This window comes from Scyliorhinus canicula, chromosome 7 (genome assembly GCF_902713615.1).
Source record: "Scyliorhinus canicula chromosome 7, sScyCan1.1, whole genome shotgun sequence".
NCBI lineage: Eukaryota > Metazoa > Chordata > Chondrichthyes > Carcharhiniformes > Scyliorhinidae > Scyliorhinus > Scyliorhinus canicula.
The window spans coordinates 93,533,219-93,553,177 of record NC_052152.1 but is presented as its reverse complement, the minus strand read 5'-3'; the positions used below and the strand labels follow the sequence as shown (position 1 = coordinate 93,553,177).

Here is a 19,959-nt window from a genome sequence, read left to right as displayed (position 1 = left end):
TGATGAACCGGTACCGCTCTCGCTCCTTTGACCCTGTTGAGGTTGCTTTTGAGTACTCTGAAACAGGATCACTGGGTTGTCTCACATTCTGATCCACTGCCAAAATCACCCATTTTCAGCATGCATGAATATCAGTAGAGAATGAGATTTGAACTTGGTGTCTTGAATCTAGGATCCTCTCTTCTGGAACTGCAGCTAATCCATCATTTCCCGTCCAAATTCATTTAATTAGGAAAATTGTTTACTTTAGGGTTTACCGAAATATGTTGATCTTACTTGTGGGTCTCTTATCCGAATGTTAGGACTATAAGAACAATTAGACAGATGTGTTTGCGGTGCTTTCACTGTGACCTACAAATTGTTTGTACATAGACTGACTTTTGTGCCTGTTGATGAATACTGTTTGTACCGTTTTACAGTAAAAGCTGTTTTGGGGCTAGGGGCTTGCACTGTACAGTTTAAAAATGTCATTATATTAATTGAAAGGCACAATATTGCTTGTAGTTATTTCTGCCGATATGAATGGATTTTCTTGTCAAACTTTATCGTGAGGAGTTTATGTGGATTTGCAGTGTTGTGCCTGGGGTTGCTGATGTTGGTGAGCATTGTCTTATCACTTTGTTCTGTTTCCTTCTACCAGCTCATCTACATGATGGCTACCACATATAACTTTGCTGTTTTGAAGTTTAAGAGTCGAGAAGACTGCTGCACAAAATTCTAAGTTGCTATAGAAGCAGTATACAGAGCTCTACGAGCCGCACTGAGTAGCTTGAACTACCACTGGCATCATGGACTAAAACAGAACTTATTAATCTGCATTTTACAAAATAATAATTTGTAAATAGCACAAGAAAGCATCATATAGTATCAACACTTAAGCACTCTTTTTAGTATCTTATTTGAATTAACATGACCGCCATAAAGGTGTATGATCTGGCTATTTTTGTTTCCAAATACGGGGTCAATACAAAGAATGTCACCAATGCCTGAATTCTATTGAGTAAGGGAAACAAAATAAGTGCTCCGATTCCTGACCCAGAGCGTACAGTTCCAAACCAGCTATAAGTCTGCCATTAATACTAATCTCAGATGTGTGGACTAAGAAGCCACTAATTGCTTTTCAATGTTATTGAATAAATCAACTGCCTTCCATGAAGCCAAAAGGCCAACACTAGGGATCTCCCATGAGAATAAACACAAAATCCAAAATGAAGGCGGAACCAAGTATCAGATGATAGTTCCACATGGTTCTGTTTCAATGGTAGTACTTACATTTAAAAGAGTTGAAATTTAATTAAATGGTTCTTGTCAAAGCCCACATGATGCATATAGTAAGAGAAACCCATCATTCTAGATTAGAAAGACTTTAGGAGTTGCGACAACTTAGAACACCAAACTAAGAAATTCAAAAGGTTTAAAACTATTTTGTTAATGGTCTAGTTTTAATAAAGGCCAATTTCAGATGTTTCAGTTGAACTAGACAACATTGCTTGGAACTATTAGGTACAGCTCTGAATCAGTTAAGGAGCTGTTACTTGCGAATAGCATTGCATTAACTTGGAGGATGACCTGCTGAGGGCAGCAGTGTGCAGCTCAGTTAATTGGAACTGATCATAGTCCCAATTTATTCATTTGCTCATATATTCTGCATCGTTGCAAGATGATGTTATCAATTGATTACTAGCAGCAACCAACCAGAATAGTTAACATGCATCAATGGTTTGTTGCAAAGAGATTTCACAACCATTGGTAATTAAATCAAAAAGTAACTCCAAAAGTTAATTCCTGTATGTGACATACAATAGAGATTCACAGGAACAGATCAAACCTTTTCTGCAGTCTGCCCCAACTCCACTTCAATTGGCAGAATTCATTTAGATCCGCTTTGCCTGGTGCTGCAAATTTGTAATTGTAGCAATTCATTTGTTTACCACAGGGTGACGAAGTTGAATGTACAGTGCAGTTTGGCTGCTTTGAAAATTCAATTGGCTGATAAATTTCAAACAAATCAAATGACCTGGTCAGACTAATGCACCATCAATAGTTGAAATCATATGCCCCTCTCCTATATTTCTTTGTCATGACTGCCCAGTTCAATAAAAGCAGCAGAGGCCACCCAGTGAATTGCCTCTCTACAAATACAAATAAGTAAGTTTTGGTTGTTACAAGGCACACATTTTTCTAAATTAACTTTTTGTAAATTAAACAAAAAAATTATAATTTCCAGTTTAGGATTTAATGCACTCTCCGGATTAATCGTTTAAATCAGGTTGAAAATATTGGGTCCAATTTAAAATGTCGCTGGTAGTGGAAACCTAGGACATTTGTGCCATGATTAAAGTAGATGTTATGTTTGCAATGTAATGGCAAATTGCAAAATCCGTTTGCGAGCATCTTTTACATGCAACTCTGCTATTTGTTATTTACTGTTTTTCAAAAGGAAGCAGTTAAGGACACATAGCGGGCTGTGAACATACATGATTTGCAAAAGCAACCTTCTGCTTCAGAGCTAAATTTGCATTGACTTGGCATTTTGTACCCAATTAAGTTTTCTAATTGGCTCATTCATATGGAATATTATCATCAAATGATTCTAGTATTTTGAAAACATATAAGAAGCTAACAGAAGTATTGATTAACTTTAAAATATTGGGAGGGGTGCTTTGTGCTCTATGACAGAACTGCTCTCAGAATCACATTTAGAAGTTCTGAAAGGGAAATCATACAGTGAGAGCAATTTTATTGCCCTTAAAGGTACTTTGTGCATCAAAAAACCTTTGCCTAAATTTGCTAAATGGCCAATTGAATATGGTTAGATCAGCCTTGGTTCTAAGAGATAAACTCCTTAAGTAGCCAGATCTTGCACCTGACCCATGGCAAAGATGTTTTGGTTGTTGGAAATGGTGAGAAATAGGTTGCTTGGTGTAAGAAGTGATTGGAATTTAGGTTGTCTCCTATCCACCCCCATTCCCGTGAGAAGGATTTTTCTGTGATGCTGGCAATGCACCAGTTTGAGGCTTAGTATGAGATTAAGAGTGATTGCGCTAAATACTAATTTTTTTTTCTCCAGTTACAGTGTTGGCAGCTAAGGGTTAGTAAATTGTTTCTTGTTAATTAAGTGTAACACTTGCCTTTGCCAATTTAAAAAAATCTTCAAATGTGCCATTATAATATTTGTTAACCTCAAAACTGCATGCTTTATGCTTGTTTTTAGTCACCTTTTGTTACAAATTTCCCACATTTCGGCATTATTTAATTTTCTTAATACCGTATTTTGAAATTGTATGTATAGACACTTTATTGACTTTCAATCATTTTTTTCTTCATATACTCAAAATAAACATGCTTTCTTTACAAAATCGCTGCCTTTTCGTGATTTCCATCATTTTTCAGTGAAGTTATGCTTTTAGGAATTACACTTGTTCCTTTTATTTACTCCAAACCAAGTTTGATTTCATCAATCCACCGTCTCCTTTAGTTGGGAGGGTGGATACAACGGCCGAACAAACTTCTTTACAGCTTTTAATTCTGCTTCAGAATCATCAGGCAACAAAGGGTACAGGTGATATAGACTGGCTGCGCTTGATTTCTTTGCTTTCCAGTAGATACGACTCCAGCAGTAGCTTAACTCGCCCACTGAGGGCAATTCATTCTTAATAATAATCAGAATGGGATTCAGACTGAGGCTGTCAGAATCCAGCCCTCTGTTGGTAAAAGTTTTGATATGGCTCAGAATTACAAGGTTTTAAATTATAATTAGCAAACTAGATATTTCTAAAGGATATTTCCGAGTAGCATTCTGCAAATCTGTTTCACATTTATGCAGCTTTGCCCTTTTTATAATACAAATCTTTTATTGGAAGATAATCCCTACATATTATTTTGAAAGTATAAGAATATACAACAGAGCATATGAAATCAATTATATATTCGACAATGAGAATCTGATTGTGACTGGATGTTTGCAGTTCATATTAAGAAAATGTATATTAACATTTTGAAGCAAATCTGAAAGTTACGACTTACCATCATTTGGTTGCCAATAATTGCTTGCCCATTTCATTCGCTCATTTCTATGTCAATCATCTAATTTTCTCTCCCAGTAATCCCATTGAGCAATCCAATATCAATACCCCTTCAGTTTCTTGCTCAAGAGCTGAAGAAGATAGTTCTTATCAGAGATACTTTGGCCAGATATTAGCTAGATTTTTAAAGCTACATAGCAATGAAGTGTCTTTTAATCAGTCAGAAATGTTAGATTTTTAATTTAGATTGAGTTGGACTGGACTCCATGCAGATTAATGTAGTTAGCAAAGGTATGAGTTTGCAGTCATTGCTAACTTTGATTGTGGCGGTAGACCAACTGAACTTGACACTTGTGTGAATAATTACATAAGACGCTCAATTCTTTGGACAATCATTAAATCGAGACTAGTCGAACCAGAGGAGTTTCCATTGATGTAGTCAGCCGAGTCTGATAACTTGTCAGATGGTAGTTGGAATTTTCATTTGGACGATGAAAGCAATTTCTAACCTTCAGCTGCATTTGGACAGTGACAGATAAGAAAAAATGTTGAGAGAACAATTAAGCTGGAACTCCAAGTTATTTGCTCTATAAAACTCATGTTATAGTTCATATTTTTGAACAGCTAATATTCTGGTCATAGAGACCAGAATCTATAGCATATGGCTGTTTAATCATAGAATTTACAGTACAGAAGGAGGCCATTTGGCCCATCGAGTCTGCACCGGCTCTTGGAAAGAGCACCCTACCTAGGCCCTCATCTCCACCCTATCCCCATAACCCAGTAACCCCACCCAACACTAAGGGCAATTTTGGACACTGAGGGCAATTTAGCATGGCCAATCCACCTAACCTGCACATCTTTGGACTGTGGGAGGAAACCGGAGCACCCGGAGGAAACCCACGCACACACGGGGAGAACGTGCAAACTCCGCACAGAGTGACCCAAGCCGGGAATCGAACCTGGGACCCTGGAGCTGTGAAGCATTTGTGCTAACCACTATGCTACCATGCTGCCACAGTAGTCTCATAAGACTCCTACTTCTACTTATAACCCTATCCTTTTCTCTTTCTGATTTCATTTGTTCCTGATCACTCCCGAAGAGTTGCCACCTTTGAAGGGTTTTTTCCTCTCTTTGTCACTTGGTCTTCAAATCTGTGCCTCCCTTATTTTGGTCTTTTTCCAATCTTCTTGTCAGTTTCCCCTTGTTCAAATGTTTGATGAATGAGCAGCTTGTATTAATGTGACCCTGACCCCAGATATTTAAATAAGCTTCTTGACAGTTTTCTCAAGTGCTGGGCAGTCTCAAAGCTCCACTTCTTTTCACAACCTGACGTCCTGCCGCAATTTGTTTTTATGCTTATGCAATAGAATAAATAGGAAAACAATATATCATTCGGTGTATCGGTTTACTTTAAAAGTGGTTTTTGATTAGGTGGTTTTGAGTTGGAAAAGATATGAAAAATAAACTCCTATTCAAACTTGAGGCTAGTGTGTCGGAAGGGAAATTTTAATTAACATTTAACAGAAAAAAGTAAAAGAGAATATAAATGACAATCTGATTAAAACTTCTGTTTTCTAGCTAACCGAAAGTGATTACTTCCTTTGAACCAATTTTCTTAGTTTGTTTTCCATTAGGAGTATTTTAAGATATTGAGGCAGAGACATTCTTGCCAAAGCTTAATTGCTGAGCATAATTTTTGTAACTATAACAATACTACAATGACTATTGGGCATCAGCTTGCAATTATTGCTATATATTCCGATGCATCCCTCCTCCATAGCTCTCCTGCTATACATTTTTAATGACAGTAAAATGCAGCACTCTCTAGTCTATGTGTCCATACATTTTATGTTATATTCAGACAATTATCCCAAGATAACGAGGATTCTCTTATCATGAAAACAACATCTTGTGCTTCCTAGAATTTAGGCTGTTGTATACACATACCAAGAAAATATCTTCTAAAAAACAAAATGCTGAATTCAGCTTTGCAAGATGTGGTTGCTAGCTGTGGTTCATGACTTTCAAACATTTTCCGGACATGAAACTAGTTTTCAACATAAAGCTTCATGAATTAGCTTTCATATCAATGTTTTCATTGTGTTCACAGCTGTCTATGTGCGATCACAAATAACATCTGGGTTGTCTTACTACCTAGAACGACATAGTCCTTTATGTTACCCTGTATTGTAACCTTGTCTTAACACTCGGAGTAATTTGACTAGCAGCATGCTATGCATCTTGACATGCTTACTAGCCATCCTCCTCACCCTTCTCTTCCAGATCCATTTCCTCATGATTTTGTCTGCAAACTGGGCGTACTTGAAGGATGCATGCAAAATGCAAATATACCAGGATCTCAAAACGAAAGAAGAGCAGGAACTTCACGATATCCATGCTTCCCGATCAAAAGAACGACTGAATTCTTACACATAAGAACAACATAGTCCGACATTTACCAACAAAACCACTGAACAGAAAACCTAGCAGCTGTGACAAATCTATAGACTGCTGTGCAGTGCAGATGTGCGTCCACTAACGAGCAGATGTGCAAGTGTTAAGTACAAAACTGAACATCTTCAATGAGCAGTTTGTATTAATTCCTGTATTACAGATCATTTCTCAGTTCATAAGATTCTGGGAAAGAATGCTCAGTTCAGCATTATTTTTCCATCTTGAATTGTAATTGGGGAAAAAAGTATTCTTATAGCCATTCATCTTTTAGTCCAATTCCCCCCCCCCCCCCATATTTCTGGACTAAATTTGCTGTGCAATGTGCATCATAAAGCAGGCCAACAGCAGTGTGATGGGGGGGGGGGGGGGGGGGAGGCGGGGGGAAGAAACACTATGTTAGCCACCAGAAGAAAGCCAACTTTTGGAATTCAAGCAAATACTTCCCAACTTCATAAATATCTTGCAATGGAGTCCTTGCATTTTCCATATATATAGTAGTCTGCTGATTTATTACTGTAGACCATGGCCTTCTTTATTTTATAATTTAATCATTAGAAAATCTAAAATATTCAAGTTAGTTTAATTATGCCTGCTTTTTATATACCCCACCTGAAATTAGTATTTTCCATGTTGCTAATACCCTGAAAGCAAATAGTAAATATAACCTCAAGTATTAACCATGTTAATTACATGCTGTTTAATTTTAAAATAGTTATTGTCATTTATGTAACCATCGCCACTAATTACTTAGTTTTAGCTATTTTTTGATGGGCAGAATAATCAAATCTATTAAACCTTATTTTAGAGTTAAGGAAGTGACGGCCTCATTTCTGCAGTATTTTCAAAGATAATAAATGCTGACTTTTAGGTGTTCACAATCTTTCTTTACTAAACAAATTCTTAAAACTAATATGCAAAAGCAAATACTTGCAGATTTTGTTTTTGTGATTTAGAACCAAAATTTCAGTATTTAATGATCACGGTTTAATTATTAGGAATAAAGTGTTGCATTAATATCTTTGCACGCTGTTAACCTAGACAGCTAGCTGTGATGAAATCCAGAAACAGCTATTCTGAAAGACATGATGTGAAATCCATTCTTATTTTGTAATTGGAGACATTTTTAATATACAGTATTCTGTATATTAAACTACTATAAATTTAACCTGGCAATATAAACCACTTCACAATTACAGACAAACAGGCAGATTAACAAAGTTTATATTTCCATGAATTTTCTGTGGAAATTTACTTTTCAATTTTAGTAGTTATGTGCTAATTCATTAACAATTGAATAAAAGCTATTTCTCATGAGTGTTATGTTGTTTAAAGTATTCTTGTACATTTCAGCATGTTAAATTCTTTGTATGTGAGGAAATGAGTTAGCAAAGCATGTGGGTAAATTTGTCTCAAATGTTTTCTTTGAACTAAAAATTAGATCTGTTAATATAACAAAATGTTACCCTCGCTTCTTTAGTTGCTTGAACAAAACATTGTTACCACTGAAATTGCGTGGTTTAGAATCATTTTCTGTAACTTAGCTCTTTTATAATCAGATAAGTAAACTATTTTCTACTGTAAGAGTCAGCAGCTTCCTGTAATTCCCTTTTAAATGACGAATAAATCATTGCAGCTAGAATTTTACAATTATGCACATGTATCAACACTCTGGGAAAATGTCATAATTTTCTTTATTGTTCTTTATTTTGTTATCTCCAGTCTTTTTGGTTTCTTCCCATCTTCGTAGTTATGAAATCTGTATTTATTTCACTTTCCTTTTCATACTACCGACGTGCAACCTTGAATTAGTCCTTTCTCTTCTCAATCTATCTTCCTTTGTCCTCGTCAGCATCACTGACACACAATAAGTTAGAATACATATAAACAGAGTGAAGAGATAGTTCTACATGCTACACTAGGAGTTCTAGCATGCTACACTAGGAGATTCAGATCTGAAGGAATAGGTTAAATCACTCATGCAAGGCATTGATTTTTCTCAAACTTGCTTTCTGTTTTAGAGATTTTGCATTAAAATTGTATCAATGTAAACATACTACCAACTAGTTAAGTTTATTAGAAACTGTCTTTAGACAGAACTTTTAAAAACATTGTTCCATTAAAATGACATTAATTTTAAATGTACATTAGAAAACATTCTGTGATGGGTCTGTGTCAAAATATCTGGTGTTGTTTCACCAAAAGTTGTCATCAGTTTCTTCATGGGAAGCTGTGGGACTGTAAAAGAAAAAATATCACTGTAAGAAAGTCAATGTTATTCATTGCAGTCACAGTCCTCATTAAACCATAGGTAATCTGGTAGAGTTTAAATGCAATATATGCTGAAAGTCCAAGGAGAGGCCAAACTCGGTATCACAGAAAAGCAGATAAAATATGAACACCTCATCATAGGCCCCTTTCACACATCTTGTAGCCATTTCTGACTGAAATCACGGTTTGGGAGCAGATTTCCTACTGTTTCTCTGGTTTAGCAATTCTGTGTGAAACAGAAAGAAATAGGGAAAGGAAGAAAACACTCCAAAAGGCAAAAAGGCATTGTATCAATACAATTCCTATCCTTCTGTCATCAGGATGAAAACCCCTTGTATACCATTAAAGTTTTGTTTAGGAAGGAAAAGAATGAAAGAAATTAAAATAAATAAATATGGTGCATTTTGTATGCTAAGTACTAAAAGAGAGATATTGATCCAATTATGGTCTTATTGGACATTTCAAAATCTTAACAACAAAAAGCTAAACACATTTCCCATTTGGGTTACTGCAGGGATCTTCACATGCAGACTTTTCAATGAAACAGTATTTGACAGCCCTCATTTATGAGCAGAAAAAACATTCCGCTCTGATCATGCATCTCTGACCGTTGATGGGTTAAATGAGACTTATCTGGATACAGATTTACTTCACGTGGATTTAAAAGGAACTGAACGACGTGTGGAAAGGGTGAAAATATTTTCATGTCAGCATTTTCACTTTCTTGGTCCATGCCATAATTAAGGAGTTTAAAAAAAACATTTGTTGGTAGGATGTGGGCATCGGTGGCAAGGTCAATATTGGTTTCCCATCCCTAATTGCTCTTGACACTCTTAAACCGCTGCAGACTAACAGGTACACATACAGTGCTGTTAGGGAGGAAGTTTCAGGATTTCAATGAAGCGACAGTGAAGGAACAGTGATATAGTTCCAAGTGAAGATGGTATATAACTAGGAGAACGTATGGATAGTGGCCTTACAAGTACCTTCCAAGTATCGTTCTTCTAGAGCCTGCAGGTTACAGGTTTCAAAGGTGCTGTCAAAGGAACCTTGGCATCTTGTAGATGGTACACACTGCTGCTAGAATGCACCATTGGTGGAGGAAATGGTGCTTGGGACCGTCTTGACATGGATGATGTTCAGCTTCTTCAATATTGTTGGAGCTACACTCAGCCAGGTGTGTGGACAGTATTCCATCACATTTCTGGTTCATATCTTGTAGTCAAGGTAAATTACTTGTTACAGAATTCCCAACCTCTGACCTGATCTAGTACCACATTATTTTTATGTAGCTGGTCCAGATAAATATCTAGTCCTCAGGATGTTGACAGTTCGGAATTTAGAGATGGTCATGCCATTGAATGTCAATGGAGAGTTTCTGCTCCCTTTTTGGAGATGTTCATTGCTTGGCACCTGTGTGTACGAATGTTGTTTGTCACTTATTAATCTAAGCCTGAATATGGTCTTGCTACATGCCGCATGGACTGCTTCATTACCTGAAGAGTCATGAATGATGTCCTGAACACTCATGAGTAAGATTTTAAATATGGCTCTAACCATAAATAGCTATAACATTATAGCACAAACAGCTACAATCGCTTTATCACTTCCAAATTAAAGGAAATATTTACACCTTTCAGTGAGGTTCAGCAACAGACAGAGTCACTGGACATTTAGGACTACATGGGCTGGGGTGCATGTTGCAGTACCATCTGTCCCAAATTTGTTGGAGATGCATGATGCAGAACCACCTGTCCTACCTGGGCTGGGGATGAACTTTGCAGTACCATCTGTCCTAAATAGTCTGGGGATGCACATTGCAGTGCAATCTGCCCTACATAGGCTGGGGATGCACGTTGCAGGGCCATCTGCCCTACATGGGCTGGGGATGCACACTGCAGTGCAATCTGCCCTACATAGGCTGGGGATGCACGTTGCAGGGCCATCTGCCCTACATGGGCTGGGGATGCACGTTGCAGTGCCATCTGTCCCGCTTGGTATGGGGATGCATGTTGCAGTGCCATCTGTCCTACATGGGGTGGAGGTTCAGGTTGCAATACTATCTGTCCTACTTGGGCTGGGAAAGCACGTTGCAGTACCATCTGTCCCGCATGGGCTGGGGATGCACGTTGCAGTGCAGTCTGTCCTACATGGCGGGGGGGGCATGTTGCAGTACCATCTGTCCTACATGGGTTGGAGGTGCATGTTGCTCTGCCATCTGTCCTACATGGGTTGGAGGTGCATGTTGCTGTGCCATCTGTCATACATGGGCTGGGGATGCATGGACCAGTGCCATTTGTCCTGCATGAGTTGGAGGTGCAAAATAGGAGCAGGAGGTAATTCAGCCCTTCGAGCCTGCTCTGCTATTCTTTATGATCACAGCTGATTATCCATCTCAAATAACATAATTCCGCTTGCCCCCCATATCCTTTGATTCCCTTCGCTCCAAGTGTTATTTCAAACTGCTTCTTGAAAATATACAATGCTTTTGCCTCAACTATTTCCTGTGGTAACAAATTCACAGGCTCACCACTCTCTGGGTGAATAAATTTCTCCTCACCTCTGTCCTAAATGGTTGACCCCCATATCCTCAGACTGAGACCCCTACTTCTGGACACACCCACTTTCGGGAACATCCTTCTTGCATCTACCCTGTCTAGTCCTATAAAAATGTTATTGGTTTCTAGGAGATTCCCTCTCATTCTTCTGAACTCCAGTGAATACAATCCTAACCGATTCAATCACTCCTCGTATGCCAGTCCCGTCATCCCTGGAATCGGTCTGGTAAGCCTTCGCTGCACTCCCTCTATCGCAAGAACATCCTTCCTCAGATAAGGAGACCAAAACTGCACACAATATTCCAGGTGTAGCTTCAGCAAGGCCCTGTATAATTGCAGCAAGACATCCATGCTCGTGTACTCGAATCCTCTTGCAATGAAACAATTTGCCTTCTTTACCGCCTGCTGTACTTGCATGCTTACGTTTAGTGACTGGTGTACCAGGACACCCAGGTCTCGCTGCACAGTCCCAACTCCTAATTCCCACTTCTATTTTATGGCCATTCAGATAATACTCAGCCTTCTTGTTTTTGCTACTAAAGTGGATAACCTCGCATTTACCCAAATTATGTTGCATTTGCCATTTATGTGCCCACTCACTCAACTTGCCCAAATCACACGCAAGGATCTCTGCATCCTCTTTTTTTTATAAAAACATTTTATTAAGGCATTTATAATAATAACAGTACAAATACAAATATAAACATAGTGCAAAGACCACCTCCCTCCCTCACAAGTCCCACCTCTTCTAAACAACAATCTAACCCCCACCGCCCCACCTCTGCTGACAGTAAGTTTTCCCCAAAGTCGACAAACAGCTGCCATCTCCGGACGAACCTTAGCATTGACCCTCTTCGGGTGAACTTTATTTTCTCCAGTCTGAGAAACCAAGTCATGTCACTAAACTAGATCTCTGAATTCGGGGGCTTCGAGTCCCTCCATGCTAACAATATCCGTTTCCGGGCTACCAAGGAGGCAAAGGCCAAGACATCAGCCTCTCTCACTCCCTGGACTCCCGGATTGTCCGACACTCCGAAAATCGCCACCTTTGGATTTGGCACCACCCTTGTTTTTAACACCATGGACATGACATCTATAAAACCCTGCCAAAATCCCCTCGGCTTCAGACATGCCCAAAACATATGGACATGGTTTGCTGGCCCTCCCACACACCTCGCACACCTGTCTTCTATCCCAAAAAACTTGCTCATCCGGGCCACCATGTGTGCCGGTGTACCACCATCAATTGTATCAGGCTGAGCCTGGCACATGATGAGGACGTGTTGACTCTGCTCAAAGCATCCGCCCAAAGACCTGCCTCTATCTCCCCCGCCAGCTCATCTTCCCATTTGCGCTTTAGGTCCTCTGTCTGCGTTTCCTCCGACTCCATGAGTTCTTTATAAGTATCTGAAACATTCCACTCTCCCACCCCCGTTCTGGAAACTACCATGCCCTGTATCCCCCATGGTGGTAGGAGCGGAAAGGTCGAAACCTGCCGTCGCAAAAAATCCCGTACCTGAAGATATCTGAATCCATTTCCTGCTTACAGTTCAAATTTCTCCTCTAAATCCTTCAAACAGGGGAAGCCCCCATCTATAAATAGGTCCCTATCCTCTCAATCCTGCTCTCTGCCATCTCTGAAGCCCCCCATCCAGCCTTCGGTACAAACCGATGGTTATTGCTGATTGGAGCCCAGTCCGATGCTCCCTCCACTCTCATATGCTTCCTCCACTGCCCCCAGACTCTCAGGGCCGCCGGGCTTGTGGAGTACCAGGCCGGCGAGAATGGCAGACGTGCCGTTACCAATGCCCCCAAGCTTGTGCCCTTGCATGATGCCGCCTCTACTCGCTCCAACACCGGAACCCCCCCCCCCCCCCCCCCCCCCCCCCCCCCCCACTTCCTATTCATGGCTATATTTGCCGCCCAGTAATAGTTGCTAAAGTTCGGCAGCGCCAACCCACCCTCCCATTGGCCACGCTCCAGCAACACTTTCTTCACCCGCCCACAGAAAACCTGAAATCACCTTGTTTACTCGTTTAAAAAGCCCCTCGGGATAAAGATGGAGAGGAACTGAAAAACAAACAGAAACCTCGGGAGGACCGTCATTTTCACGGTCTGTACTCTCCCTGCCAGTGACAGCGGGAGCATGTCCCACCTTTGAACGTCCTCCATCTGTGCTACTAGCTGGGTCAAATTTAGTTTATGTAACAGCCCCTAGTCCCTTGCCACCTGGACTCCCAAATAACAAAAGCTCCCTCCCACCACTCTGAACGGCCTCTCCTCTCTCCAGGAGAGAATCTCCTCTCCTGCCCCCTTGCCTGGATCGCAAACATCTCTCTTTTCCCCATATTCAATTTGTACCCCGAAAACTGGCCAAATTCCCCTAAAATCCTCATAATCTCTCCCATCTCCCCTCATGGGTCGGAAATATACAGGAGCAGTTCGCCGGCGTATAGCGAGATCCTGTGTACTATCCCCCCTCGGACCACCCCGTTCCAGTCCCTTGAAGCTCTCAGCGCCATCGCCAGTGGCTCTATGGCCAAAGCGAATAGCAATGAGGAGAGGGGGCATCCCTGCCTAGTCCCCTGTGCAATTTAAAATAGTCCGATGTCAACCGATTCGTTCGGACACTCACCACTGGTGCCTGGTACAACAACCAGACCCAATTAATAAAGCACCGCCAAAACCCGAACCGCCCAACACATCCCACAAATAGTTCCATTCCACCCGGTCAAAGGCCTTTTCTGTGTCCATCGCGACCACTACTTCTACCTCCCTCCCCTTTGGGGGCATCATGATCACGTTTAAGAGCCTTCTAACGTTGGCAGTTAGCTGCCTGCCCATAACAAACCCCGTCTGGTCCTCCCCAACACCTCTGGGACACAATCTTCTATCCTTGAGGACAGTTCGGCATCAACGTTCAATAGGGAGATTGACCTGTATTACCCGCATAGCTCAGGGTCCTTCTGCCACTTCAGGATCAGTGAGATCGTGGTCTGTGACATTGTCAGGAGACGAACCCCCCCACTGCCTAGTCTCATTAAATGTCCTCACCAGCAGCAGGCCCAGCATCTCAGAGAACTTCTTGTAAAATTCCACTGGATAGCCACCCGGTCCCGGGGCCTTACCCATCTGCATGGCCTCTAGCCCCTCTGCTATTTCTTCAATCCCGATCGGGGTTCCCAGCCCATCCAGCAACCCTTCTTCCACCCTCGCAAACTCTAGCCCTCCCAGAAACTGCCTCATCCCTTCTACCCCAGCTGGGGGTTCCGACTCACATAGCCACCTGCAAAACTCCTTAAAGGCCCCGTTCACCCCTGCTAGGTCCAAGACCGTGTTCTCAGCTCTGTCCTTCACTACCTATCTCCCTGGCCGCCTCCCTTTTCCTTAGCTGGTGTGCAAGCATTCTGCTAGCCTTCTCTCCATACTCATATCACCCCCCCTCACCTTCCTCAGCTGCTCCACCGCTTTCCCTGTAGACAACAGACCAAACTCCATCTGTAGCCTCTGCCGCTCCTTCAATAACCCTGCCTTCGGGGCCTCCACGTATCTCCTGTCTATCTGGAGTATTTCCCCAGCCAACTAATCTATCTCTGCTCTCTCCACCTTCCTCCTGTTGGCCTCTATCGATATTAGCTCTCCTCTAACCACTGCCTTCAACACTTCCCGAACCGTTGCTGCCAAGATTTCCCCCGTGTTGTTTATTTACAGGTAGTTCTGGATGGACTCCCTCACACGCCCGCAAACCCCATCGTCTGCTAACAGTCCTACGTCCAATCTCCATTACGGTCGCTGGCCCCCTTCCTTACACGCCTGTAAATCCACCCAATGTGGGCCATGGTCCGACACAGCAGTACAGCATTCGCCGAATACTCGGTATCAACCACCCTGCCAGTAGAGCCCTGTTTAGGATTATATTTAAAAAAACAAAATTCATCCGGGAGTATATTTTATGTACATGCGAAAAGAAAGAAAACTCCTTTGCTCTTGGCAGACCAAACCTCCATGGGTCTACCCCATCCATCTGCTCCATGAACCCTTTTAGTTCCTTCGCCATTGCTGGCACCCTCCCGGTCTTTGAGCTCGACTGGTCAAACCTTGGATCAATGACCGTATTAAAGTTCCCCCCACCCCCATGATCAGCTTGTGTGACTCCAGGTCCTGGATCTTCCCTAACACCCGTCTTATAAACTCCGCTTTATCCCAGTTTGGTGCGTAGACAGTCACGAGCAACACCGGCGCCCCCTCCAGCTTCCCGCTGACCATGATATACCTGCCCCCCATATTTGCAACTATTTTCCCCGCCTCAAATGACACTCGTTTATTAATCAAGATCGCAACCCCCCTAGTCTTAGAGTTCAACCCCGAGTGAAATATCTGCTCGACCTATCCCTTCCTCAATCTGGTCTGATCTGTTACCTTCAGGTGTGTCTCCTGTAGTATTGCCACATCTGCCTTCAAACACCTCAAATGGGCGAACATGCAAGCCCTCTTAACTGGCCCAGTCAGCTCTCTAATGTTCCACGTGATCAGCCTGATCGGGAGGCATCTTGCACCCCCTCCACCCCCTCCCCCCACCCTGCCAATTAACCATCACCCTTCCAATTAACCATCACCCTTCTTAGGCCAGCCTCCAGCTCGCGCCCCGGGCCCCCGAAGGCCTGTCCTTCGGCACCCTTTGTCCTCGACCTCCCATTTGTCTCCCAGCAACAATCCCTCCCCTATCAGCAGAGCAATTCGCCACCCGCCCCCATATTAACAGCACAACCATTCCAACCCCCTTTAATAAACTTATCATCTGCTCAACACCCAATGCACTTCCGTGAGCTCCCCCCCCCCATGGCGCCAAACATCCTACACACTATTGTTCCCCCCCCCCCCCCTCCCCCGCTCGGACATACATATTCAAAAAGCAGTTCCAACCAAACACAAAGAAAAGACAAAGAAGATCCATCCACCCTTCCCCCACTAGCACCAGGTAAATTTACAAAACTGAGCAACAGCCCAAGAATCAATATTAAAAAAATTTCACATACAGTTCAAAAGTGAGAATAACTTAAAACAAAATCAATACAGCATTACCCGTCCCAGGAGTTCAGCGTCCCCAGTCATCTGCCAGCCCCTTACTTTTAATAAAGTCCATCGCCTCATACGGCTACTCAAAATAGAGTTCCTGATCTTCAAAAGTGACCCATAAACGAGCTGGATATAATAATAATAATAATCATAATTGCTTATTGTCACAAGTAGGCTTCAATGAAGTTATTGTGAAAAGCCCCTAGTCGCCACATTCCGGGGCCTGTTCGGGGAGGCTGGTACGTGAAGCAGCCCATAGAGCAGCCCAAACTTCACATTCTTCTTGAAATGGGCCAATTTTACTCGGTTGAATCGCGCTCTTCTTTCGGCCAGATTTGCACCCAGATCCTGGTAGATGCGCAGCTCGCCGTTCTCCCACTTGCAGCTCCGTGTCTGCTTGGCCCACCGCAAAATCTGTTCCTTATCCACGAACCAGTGCATTCGCACCACCATCGCCCTTGGCGGCTCATTCACACGCGGTCTCCTCGCAAGTGTTCTGTGCGCTCTATCTAATTCCAAGGGTCGAGCAAACACCCCATCACCCATTAACATTCGCCACATAGGCCCTTGCGTCTGTTCCCTCGCAGCCCTCAGGGAGACCGACGATCCTCAAGTTCTGATGACTGGACATGTTCTCCAGGTCCTCCACCTTCTCCTGTAGCCTTTTCTGCTGATCCCTCATCAGTCCCACCTGTAACTCCAGCTCAGTTAGGTGTTCCTCGTGGTCGACCACCTTCTCCTCAACCTTCTGAATTGCCTGACCTAGGGCTTCCAGCCCCTGCTCCACCCGGTCGATCGATGCCTTGATCGGGTCTAGACATTCCTCCTTTTGCTTGGCGAAACCCTCCTGAATAAATTTCACCAGCTGCTCCATTGACCACCAGTACCCTGCACCTCCGCCATGTTTTTCTGTGCTGTGGGTTTTACACGTACCTTTCTCTACTCGATTGTTCCTTCTTATACAACCACTTCTGGTCCACGTCTCCACATACCGGTGTGGGATTCCTCCTCACTGTCCCATCCACTCCCGATTTTTCAAATAAAATTCAAAAAAAGTCAGGGAAAAAAGGTCCAAAAGATCCGTCATGAGCGGGAGCTACCAAATGTGTGACTTCCTACTCCATGGCCGCCACCGGAAGTCGCATCCTCACAGCTCACCCTCCCGCTCAACTTGGTGTCATCTGCACATTTGGAGATATTATATTTTGTGCATCATCTAAATCATGAATAAATATTGGGGTCCTAGCACCGATCCCTGCGGTATCCCACTGGGAAGATAGTTGTGGTGGTTGGAGGTCAATCAGCTCAAATCCAGGATATCACTGCAGGAGTTCCTCAGGGTAGTGACCTCTTCAGCTGCTTCATCAATGACCTCCCTTCTTTCATAAGGTCAGAAATGGGGGTATTTGCAGATGACTGCACAATGTTCAGCATCATTCATAGAATCATAGAATTTTACAGTGCAGAAGGTGTCGAAGTCAATATTTTTCCCGCTTCTGGACTGTGATAGAAAGATTCAACAACGCTCGTTAAGAAAACAAAACAAAGCTTTATTTGCGAATTACAACTGCATACAGAAATGGCTGAAACTTGGGAGTCGGAGAGCAGTCAAATACAAACTGCTGGAGGATGCTTCCCAAGTCTGCGCTGTTACAGAGAAAAAGGACAATATTTATACATTATATGAATCAAGATTACATGAATACAGCTTGGTCAGGAATTCGATCAGAAGTAAAAACATAAGCAATATCATAAAACTGGCGTCACCTTGCTGACCATTCAGGACTTGGGGTCTCATATCATTATCTTGTCTTTTGATCGCATGTTTAAGAAACGGAGCAGACTTGTTTAAGTATCGTAAGAGACTAGTTCTGGCCTATTTTGTCGTATTTAGACTGCTTTGGGTTATGACGAGTTAGTTTAATCAGAGTTTACAGAGTCAGGCAGTTTTTGGAACAACTTGACCTTTTCTAATTGTATTTGTGCTTTAGGACATGCGAAGTCAGTTTTAATTTCATGGTACCCAGTAATTGACCTGTTTTCCCATCATGCCATTATTTACTCCATACAACATCACAAAGGAGGCCATTTAGCCATCGAGTCTGCATCGGCCCTTGGAAAGAGCACCCTACCCAAGCCCACAACTCCACCCTATCCCTGTAAACCAGCAACTCCACCCAACCTTTTTGGACACTAAGGGCAATTTAGCATGGCCAATCCACCTAACCTGCACATCTTTGGACTGTGGGAGGAAACCGGAGCACCCGGGGCAAACCCACACAAGCACGGGGAGAACATGCAGACTCCACACAGACAGTGACCCAAGCTGGGATCGAACCTGAGACCCAGGAGCTATGAAGCAACTGTGCTAACCACTGTGCTGCCTGTGCATTCGTGCAAACCACTATGCTACCGTGCTGCCCCGTGTATTCGTGACTCCTCAGATAATGCAGCAATCTATGTCCAAATACAGCAAGACGTGGACAATATCCAGGCTTGGGCTGACAATTGGCAAGTTACATTCACACCACACAAGTGCCAGGCAATGACCATCTCCGACAAGAGAGGATCTAACGACCGCCCCTTGACATTCAATGGCATTACAATTGCTGAATCCCCCACAATCAACATCCTGGGCAGGTTACCATTGATCAGAAACTGAACTAGACTAGCCACATTAATACTGTGGCTACCAGGGCACGTCAAAGACTAGGAATCCTAGGGCAAGTAACTCACCTCCTGACACCACAAAGCCTGTCCACCATCTGCAAGGCACGAGTCAGGAGTGTAATGGAATACTCTCCACTTGCGTGGATGAGTGCAGCTCCAACAACACTCAAGAAGCTCAATACCATCCAGGACAAAGCAGCCCGCTCGATTGCTCCCCCTTCCACAAACATTCAAACCCTCCATCACCGATGAACAGTGGCAGCCATGTGTACCATCTACAAGCTGCACTGCAGTAACTCACCAACTTCCTTAGACAACACCTTCCAAACCCATGACCATTACCATCTAGAAGGACAAGAGCAGCAGATACCGGGAACTCCACCACCTGGAGGTTCCCCTCCAAGTCACTCACCACCCTGACTTGGAAATATATTGTCGTTCCTTCACTGTCGCTGGGGCAACATCCTGGAACTCCCTCCCTAACAGCACTTTGGGTGTACCTACACCACAAGGACTGCAGGGGTTCAAGAAGGCAACTCACCACCACCTTCTGAAGGGCACTTAGGGATGGGCAATAAATGCTGGCCTAACCAGCGATGCACACATCCTGTAAATGAATTTTTAAAAGTCACTGCCTGCCAATTTGAAAAAGACTAATTAATTCCTACTCTTTGTTTCCTGTCAACCAGTTTTCTATCCATCTCAATACACTACCCCTATGCGCTTTAATTTTACATGCTAATCTCTTGTTCGGGACTTTGTCAAAAGCCTTCTGAAAGTCAAAATAAACCACATCCACTGCCTCCCGCTCATCAACTCTACTAGTTACAACCTTGAAGAATCCCAGTAGATTTGTCAAACATGATTTTCCCGCCATAAATCCATGCTGACTCTGTCCAATCCT

General features: G+C 42.8%; 2 protein-coding genes across 9 annotated transcripts in view; one reads left to right on the top strand and one right to left on the bottom strand.

Annotated features, from left to right (window-relative positions):
* gpm6bb (glycoprotein M6Bb) overlaps positions 1–8,127 on the top strand; it is a 224,736-nt gene extending 216,609 nt beyond the window's left edge. For 3 of the 4 annotated variants that reach the window (XM_038802474.1, XM_038802475.1, XM_038802472.1), the window contains one exon: positions 6,313–8,127. In XM_038802474.1, coding sequence (XP_038658402.1) covers positions 6,313–6,465 — 153 coding nt within the window. In that variant the 3' untranslated portion in view covers positions 6,466–8,127. Of the gene's footprint in view, positions 1–640; positions 3,151–6,312 lie in introns of those variants that run through there. The other variant, XM_038802476.1, reaches the window with a different exon arrangement.
* Positions 8,128–8,157: 30 nt separating this feature from the next.
* ofd1 (OFD1 centriole and centriolar satellite protein) overlaps positions 8,158–19,959 on the bottom strand; it is a 180,605-nt gene continuing 168,803 nt past the window's right edge. For 4 of the 5 annotated variants that reach the window (XM_038802467.1, XM_038802470.1, XM_038802468.1 and 1 more), the window contains exon 23: positions 17,915–18,032. In XM_038802467.1, coding sequence (XP_038658395.1) covers positions 17,936–18,032 — 97 coding nt within the window. In that variant the 3' untranslated portion in view covers positions 17,915–17,935. Of the gene's footprint in view, positions 8,719–17,914; positions 18,033–19,959 lie in introns of those variants that run through there. The other variant, XM_038802471.1, reaches the window with a different exon arrangement.